Source organism: Apodemus sylvaticus, chromosome 6, assembly GCF_947179515.1.
Source record: "Apodemus sylvaticus chromosome 6, mApoSyl1.1, whole genome shotgun sequence".
NCBI classification, from domain to species: domain Eukaryota; kingdom Metazoa; phylum Chordata; class Mammalia; order Rodentia; family Muridae; genus Apodemus; species Apodemus sylvaticus.
The window spans coordinates 4,537,629-4,546,743 of NC_067477.1; the positions used below are offsets into that span (position 1 = coordinate 4,537,629).

Sequence of the window (9,115 nt, forward strand, 5' to 3'; positions counted from 1 at the left end):
AAATCTGGAATGGTTTCTTCCTCTATATGTTGCGAAATGACTATGAAGAACATGCTGTGAATAAACATGAATGTACAAGTATGTCTACAACAAGATGTAGAGACATTTGAGTAGCTGGATTTCCCAGCACAAAATACATTCAAATCAAACCAGTGAAAATTACCACATGTGAGACCTAGAAATGACTAAGCAGGTAGAGATGTCTACTGGCAAGCTTAGCATAAGTGTAAGTCATTCTCTGAAGTTAATATATCCAATTTGGTGCAGGTGTACCCTGTTATCACTACTAAGAATAACACTTTAAAATATTTCAACATGGATGGGGAGGAACTATTACGGCCCACAGCACACTGAAGGTCTTTTGGCATTTGATGACTAATAGGCAAAATATAATCTCTTTATTGGGGAAGATTTCTGGAGGTTCACTATTTACTAGAGATAATCCTATATATGTGTATATAGGTAGTAATAATAAAATTCTCTGTGTTATTAGTTAATTAAATAGAAGATCAGTATGCTTGGAAAGAGAGTTTTATGAAGGTCCCAAGGGGAATCACAGGGACCTAGTGATGGTAGACTGTGGTAAAAGTCCTGAACGTGGTGGTAGATCACAGCATATTTCATATATGATTGAAAATTACAAAGAATAAAAATCCTTATGAAATATAAAATAACAACTTTACAAGTGTATAGAACTTTCATAAAAATGTATTTTGTACACTGTGCATATTTCTTCTGTAACCTCTTGTCTCTATTATTTTTCCTTTATTCTACTAGACAATTTTAGTTTTAACATTTCTGAAGGCAGTGAAAAAAATGTCCTAATCTTGTGGGCTGTGCCTTCCAGCATCGTCTGCCCACTGTGCCTTCTTCTAAGATCTTCAGTATCTAGGAGAATTGAATAAATTTCTCCCTGTCTAGAGTTTCTATTTTCTGCTGTTGATTTTAAAGCTGTCACAAATACAGGTCAGTATAAAGATGAAGGTACTGATTGTTCAATAAATAGCAATCTCAAGTATGTGAGTCAGGAACTTGACACTTCAGTAAAGTCAATGAAATCACACTCTTTCATGGAATTATTTTATTCATCGTTTTCAGCTTGAGATGGCATATACTCTTACACTATTCAGGAAGTCTATAATTAGTGTACCAATTATGTGGAAAATATATATTGTTAAGACTCATAGAGGCCTTAGAAACAGAGAGCATCAAGGTAGTAGTAACATCTCCCCTTTGAGCTCTTCATCTGACCTCCATTCAAAAAACATAGGGAAGTATTCTTAGATGAGTGAACAGAGTCATGACCCTTTGTGCTAGAGTGAGGGTCTCCCTCAACCACACTGCAACCCAACATCACTCACTAGAAGTATGTATGGAGGAACCTGGTCTTGTGTATTACATACTCTCTATGAAAAGCAGAAATGAACTCTCTTGAGGGCTCCTGCATCTCCCATCATAGACTGGTACCACTTGAGTCCATAAACTTAAGTATGCCATCAGAGTCAGCACCTGGTGAGTGAATGCAAATCTCTGCTGGATCCACCCAACCTCGGGTTGAAAAGTCAAAACTGGGTCTGTGTACTCACTAGTGTGCAGCCATGGACAGGCTTACTTCCTCATTCCTGCTGCTGATTGTCCCTGCATGTGAGTGCCAAGGCTCCCTAAGGGATGACTGTTTCTATCCACACCTGTTCCAAACTCACCTTCTCCTTTTTCTTTTTCTCCACAGATGTCCTATCCCAGGTTACTCTGAAAGAGTCTGGCCCTGGGATATTGCAGCCCTCCCAGACCCTCAGTCTGACTTGCTCTTTCTCTGAGTTTTCGCTGAGCACTACTAATATGGGTGTGAGCTGGATCCGTCAGCCCTCAGGGAAGGGTCTGGAGTGGCTGGCAACCATTTGGTGGAATGATGATAAGTACTACAGCCCATCACTGAAGAGTCGGCTTACAATCTCTAAGGGCACCTCCAACAGCCAGGTATTCCTCAAGCTGGCCAGTGTGGACACTTCAGATACTGCCACATACTACTGTGCTCAGAGAACACATTGAAACAGTCTCAGTTTTCAGCTGTACATTATTTCAGGCTGGCTCTCAGCTCTGTTCCTTTCTATTATATCAGAAGAGTGTACAGCTACAGCTTTCCTGCTGGCCTCTGTGGTTTCCTGTTTGCTCTTAAATTAAGAGCTTTCTATTCCTTTTCTTCACCCTAGGTCCCTATTATAATGTTCATAAATGATTCTGTGTTTTACTTTATAAAGCTGATGGATGTTTGATGCTTACACCAGGTAGTTCAGAACTATGGTTCCACTCAGTCTTAGGCTTCAAATTCCCACAGTGGAAAATTCCAAATTATTGTAATGTTTACCTTCAGTAAGCATCTGTATATGGTGAAGATGGGATTTACTGGATGAGTATTCTCAAATTGAGTCATCAACCAAAGAGTATCCATAGATACTCCCAAATAATTCAAGGTATTTTGAAGTCTATTTTTTGCTCCCCACAAACTAATTTTAACATCACATGGTTCAAGACAGCACTTATATATCTCACTGAGCACAGAGAAGTTGATTATGTGTCCATGTAGAATTTTTATTCCTACTGATTAGTGTTCATAGTATTGGAGGTACTTTGTATGGCATTAAAGGAGAAAGGTAATAAGATATCTAACTCTAAAACCTGTTGTCTACGATTATTACCTGTCTGTGTGATAGACATAATAGGGGATCAAACATTGTGGGATTAATCATTCATTCTTTGATGGAATAAAGGCCTATGAGATTAGGGTTAAGGTTAACCATGGCTGACTCTGCTAGAATTGCCATGAAACTGAAATTGCATAGACCATGGCCCTAAGGGAAAATCATATGCCACTGTTCTGATAGAGCAACATATCAATAAAATCATTTTATTTACACTACCTTACACTTAATCCAGTAACTCATCTACCCGTAATCTGGCACATGTTTTGTAGTAGATGGGAAGCTAGAGAGAACCAGAAATAAACAATTTGTAGAGCAGTGGTACTAAATGAGTTTTTGTCACCAAAGCTTCATCCCAGGACTAAAGGACCATTGCAAAAGAAGATTGTAAGAGTCAGAGATGATGGATTACTCTACAAAAGCAGTCTTATCCAGACACAGTAGAATTGATACACATATGAACTCACATAGACTATGGGAACAAGCACAGGGCTTATATATTTTCAAACCAATGGGAATTTCTACAGAGAGGGGGATGTGGATATGTGCTCCCACCACTATGTAAGAATCTATCTGCAGCTGGTACTCATCTACAATAGAAGCTTAGTCTTCTACAATGGGGAATTTCTCCTGTATTAACCACACTTGATGTTAGGCCCTATACCCAAGAGATGGCCAAACAAAAGCAACACAATGACATATTTGTAGTGTTTGTCTCATATAGCTTTACTTAGGCAGTTTATCTTACTAGTTTTTTCATGTATATTTGGTTTCATATTTTGTCTTCTTTTGAGTTTGTGTATGTGTGGATATGTATGTATGACAAGACAGGGTGGACAGTAATAGAGAGAAAGGCAAAGTGACAGAAAGTGAGTCTTGTTTTACCTTTTTGTTTGTTTTTGGTTAAAGAGTGAGAAAAATAAAGGGCATGAAGTTGGGTTGGTAGCAAAGGAATGAGGATCTAAGAAAAGTTGGGGAGAAGAAAAGTGCAATTAGAATATATTGTTTATAAGATATTTTCAATCAACAAAGGTCATTTAAGTTAAACAAACTGGGCAAAGGCCCTAAATCTCATGTACCTCTTAGTTTTCCCTAAATGAAAACACCATGAAAAGACAAAACATGTTTGTTTCTTTCTGGCATGTTCATGCACAACCTGGTTGGAAAGTTTCCAGTAATTTCTGGTCAGTTGTCAATTGTTCTGTTGACACATCTCTTATCATTTCTGTCTTCCTGAACTGAAAATCAGGAATGAATCTCTGGAGAACATTGCATGTTTCACTGCTCAGACATTTTCTCAGACACTGCAGAGTCTTCTTAGGGCAATGTTCCTTTTCACACATAATCAAGTATAGCAACAGCCAAACAAATCTCTGTTACTAACAAGAAAGATAAGTTTCCATTACCTTATAACTCCTTGTCCTTCATGATATCATCAGGACAGGAACAGATGTCACCAGCCACATGAAAAGGAAGAAGCAGGCCAGGACTGAAGGAGAAGTAATTGACATACCATTTGTCAGAATACAAGATTGACATAGATTGATTAATTTAAGATATGAGACTATTTGGGAACAAGAGTATGATAAGACTTAAAAGTATAATTAATAAATATAAATCTTGGTCTTTCTATTTAGAGCTAGTGTAGCAGAGTAAAACTATGTTCTTATACCCATGTTAGTGTCAATGTGAGCCATTTACCTATCATAGTTGAGTCAATAACTTGGAAGAAGAAGTGTTTGATCACATACTCAATCAATATCTAATTGTGAAGATATGAGCAACATTCTTGCTAAAGAACTGTTTTGTTTTGCTTTGTTTATCCAAAACAGTTTCTTTGTACAGCACTGATTGCCCTTGAACTTATCTCTATAGACAAGGATAGACTTGAACTCAGAGATTCACATGTTCCTACCTCCCCAATCTTGGGATAAAAGCTATTAGCCACTACCATCTGGGTTTGTTGACATACCCTCAACAATTATTTTTAGTTTTCTCTGGTCATTTCATGGAATTTGAGGTGGGAGTTTCAGTGATTATGCAATGATTACTGATTCCAAACTCATTGTCTTACTCATCCCCAATATCCTGCTCTGTAATCAAATGATTGCTACAGCACACTAGCACCAAGACCATCTTTACAGTTTTTGAGACAAAGTGTGACAGTTATCCTCAGTGATTTGCTGTGGAGTGATTAGCAGTTCCAAATGGTGGTTCAGAACATTAATCCCGATGTATGTTCTGCAGAATTTGTCAGTTACTTTCTTCAGAGGTAAGTAACAGAGTGAACATCCAGAGATTCACCAAAACATGTTTAAAGTGGCTGTTCCTGCATCTTATATATCTGACCACTGAGGACACCATGGTGTATCAATCTTTGATTGAATCAAAGTGAGATGTGAGTCACTTTCCAGATGCAAGCCTATCTGCAAAGGGACTTGGAATAGTGAAAATGGTGCCAGTCCTTTAAGTGGTGTTCATAATCATCAAATATAGTCGCGTCTAAAAGGAACTGTTATGGGTTAGTGATTAATGGTAAGAGAGCCCAAGCAGAGGACAAGGGAAAAACAATAGAAAATAATAAAATAATAGAAAAATGATATACATCAATATGTCCATTTATTCAAGGAAAGCTTCTGCACAGTCATTGCGTCAGATCAGCAAGTATTATGATCCTCATATTAGTTGAACGTAGGAGAATGAACTCATATGTGTATGGATTATAAGAGGAGGATGTCTAAGTTACTATTTAATTATATTACTTAAGTAGGCATGAAATCCTATGCATTGCAATCTATGTGAACCATCAACATCTAATATTCTGTCATATGAAATTCAGCATTATACACATTACCCAGCACATCCGGGGTTCTGAAATGCCAAGATACAACTGTCTAGAAATCTGGATTGTAGGGATAATTGTTCCTCTATAGTAAGCAGTCACTGATGCCCTGAGGACACTGCCCTGTGAACTGAAAATTCACAGGACTTCACATGGATTCTGACTAATTATGGAAGAGAGAACATGCGTTCAACTTTTTCTTCCTCTTTTTATCCTGAAATATTAGGTGGGCATCCAACAGCAAGTTACAGCATAATATACTTGAATATTCTGTATTCATGTAGTGTGTATTGTTGTTTTATTATGAGTAGTTATACTTCTGATATTTAAATATACATGATCACATATCCCTACACAATGCTATTGGTTTCTCTCATCCCTGGGATAACATTCCGTATTCTGTCCTTCATTAGCAAAACATCAATTCTGAAAGCTTTACAAGCACATGCCCTGCCTAGAAATAAGAGAAAACTGGATTGGAAAGTTACACAGATAGAAGTAAAGTTTTCTAAGCACATATATTCTCCACCCATTAGGTTCCTATAAGTGAAATTTCTTCTCTCATCCCATCTCATTACAAGCATGGGAATGCAGTATGGTTAACAGATTGAGTTGCACAGTACATTTGCTTGATTTTTATTTCCTTCTCAATGTGAATTTTTTGAATTGTTAACTTTTCATGAGTGCTATTCTAGTTCCTCTTCTTCCTGTTGACTCCTGTATGTGATTGTCCTAGGAATGCACACATGGATACGTGGGGAGATGCATCTTCCCTTAAGACTCACTGTTGATTTTTTTTGTCCTCAGTGCTCTGCCCAACTATAGCCTGATAAAGGCAAGAAATAACCCTGATCTCTCCTGTTAACACCTCATTAAAAATGGGACCTGCTAGAGACAGATCCAACTGCCATAAGGAGAGAGTAGGCTTTGAGAGGATCATTGATGATAATGTAGAAACAACTTTAATTCAGTCTCTGAGATATCAGCCATCTTCTATAGGTAAACAGAGCCATTGCTCCATTTAGCTGTGTCTTCTCAGCAATGGAGTTGTAGTTATATGTTACTGCTCAAGCCAGACTGGACACCATCAGGTTAAGCCATAAGAAATCTACTTGCAGGTGAGTTGAGGACCAGCAGGGGGTAGATGGGGCTAAGAATCCCAGTAGACAGAAGTTTTAGGGTTGAATGAACTCTGTATCCTCTGTGATTTCCATTTTTGGCTCCTTTTATTTTTTCTTTTTCTATTTTTTTAAGGAGTTTTTTTGGTCAGAGACAGAAGAACAATTTATTTGCTTTTTTTAAATCAAATCTGCAAATGTTATTTAGTTCACAAACAAATTACTGAGGAAAATCGCACTATTGACTTGTGATTGAGATATAATGATTTTGTGTTCAAACACAGTGAAGATTCTTCACTAAACTCTCCAAAGATTCATGTATTTTTTGTTTTTATTTAATTATTGTATATTTTTTAAAAAAATCATAAAATGTATTTACATCACTGATTTCCTCCCCAAACTTATGACAGCTCTTTCATCTTAAACTGAACTACACAGCTTTCATTCTTTCTGTAGAATGGACAAAATGGAACAAAATTAAAGAGGGATTGAAAACATATCAATAATTAAGAAACACATACATACACACAAGCACAAAATAAAACTGTAAAATTGCACCTTGTACCTAAACATATATATGTCTTTACACATATATACATATGTATATGTTTATATATATACATATATGCATATATATGTAAAGATATGTGTATGTGAGTATATATATATTATATGCATTATTCTTTCGACTTCTACAAATTCAGCACACAAAATATTCAAATTAGTAAATTGCATGAAGAAAACTTGAAGCACTTGTCATGTGGACTCAGGTGACCCCATTCTGCACATCTTTTTCAAGGTCCATTCACAAATTTTAGATTTTGTAATTCATGTTTTACTATGAGAAATGTTCCACTGTCTATACATCCCACATTGTCAATATCTGTTTGTCTTTTGTTACAAATCTAGGTGGATTCAATTTTCCAGATGCTGTGATTGGATCAGCAATAAATATGTATGGGCAAGTGTCTCTGTAATAGTGTATAGCATCATTTGAGTACATGCATGTATAAATATGGCACTACACAGTTTTGTTTATTATTTTTGGTGACATTCTCAAACTGATTTCCAAAATCACTACACTAGTTTACACTTACATCAAATAATTTTAATTATCATTAACAAATTATCATTGTTTAATTAATATTATCATTAATATTCTTGTTTATTGTCATGTCACTGAAGACAAATTGGAACATTAAATTTCTGGGACTTTTCATTCATTAAGTAATTTATTCACTTTGCATCTTTCTGGTCCTCCTCTCACCCATTTTCTCCCCTATCCCCTTCTCCTCTGAGAGGGTGGAGGCCTCCCCTCCCTGGGTATACCCCTATCTTGGCACATCAAGCCTCTGAATTACTAGGCACATTCTTCCCAGTGCAGCCAGACAAGGCAGACAAGATAGGGGAACAGCATCCACAGGAAGGCAACATCTTTATGTACAGCTGTACTCTACTGGGGACCTACACTAAGACTGAGGTGCACATCTGCTACATACATTTAGGGTCCTGTTAGCCAAAGACTATGGTACAGGACATAGAGAAACCAGCCTTCTACTGACCAGGATATTCTACCTGCCACCAAGGGTTTTTGTGTGTGTGTGTGCAGAACAATGTCATGCAGTTTAAAAGAAGTACAAAGACATCAGTGATGTTTTATACTTTGCTTAACCTTGCAGTCTAAATATCAGGCTTCAAGAAAGATGTACCTGTTAGTACATGACTCTTACGCTGTGCCCAAGTGTTTTCTGATTGTAGTTGTTGTGTATTGCATAGGAATGACCTCCTCCCCCCAAAAAAACTTAGTCAAAAGCCCATGGCCTGAGATGACAGAGGCCACAGTTGACCCCAGTTGTATTGTTGAAGTTCAAGATGTCAAAATGCCTTATAATACTTATGTTTATAAAATAGATTATTGCTACTCTCAGCCTTGACCAAGAAGCTTCTGTGTTCAGTGTATAAAGATTGATGCAGACATTCATGACTGGTCAATGTGGTTATTATGATTACAGAGTCCTCCTCAGACACAGATTTGTTATTGATATGTACTTTCCAATATATTAACTATATTAATGACTATTTGCAAACATCATATGAGTATCTCATTAGTAGCTCTTATATATTGCATTCTTACATACAATTATGTATTTCAATGCATTCTAGTGTATAAATGAGTGTCTAGCATAATAGAGAAAAATAGGATATTCAAGAAATGAAAGAGTAGAAATTGTGAGTGAAATAAGCAGTGTGAAATATTCATTCACACAAAAATTCTAACCAGATGTAAAAATTGTTATTTTTATTTTTCAGAATGAGTTTGCTTATTCTTTGACATTGTTATTCATGTGTGAAATAAATCAGCATCATTTGCACCCCACTGTAACCTTCTGGTTTCCATTAAGAACGTCCAATAAATCTCTCCCATCTAACTGACCACTTTTATTTCAGTAACTAAC

At 36.7% G+C, this 9,115-nt stretch overlaps 1 gene segment (V, D, J or C); it reads left to right on the forward strand.

Annotated features, from left to right (window-relative positions):
* The first annotated feature begins 1,561 nt into the window (after positions 1-1,561).
* Positions 1,562-2,059, forward strand: LOC127686838 (immunoglobulin heavy variable 2-5-like). The segment is given in 2 exon segments: positions 1,562-1,644; positions 1,730-2,059. Coding segments are annotated over 2 exon segments (366 nt in total).
* Positions 2,060-9,115: the final 7,056 nt, after the last annotated feature.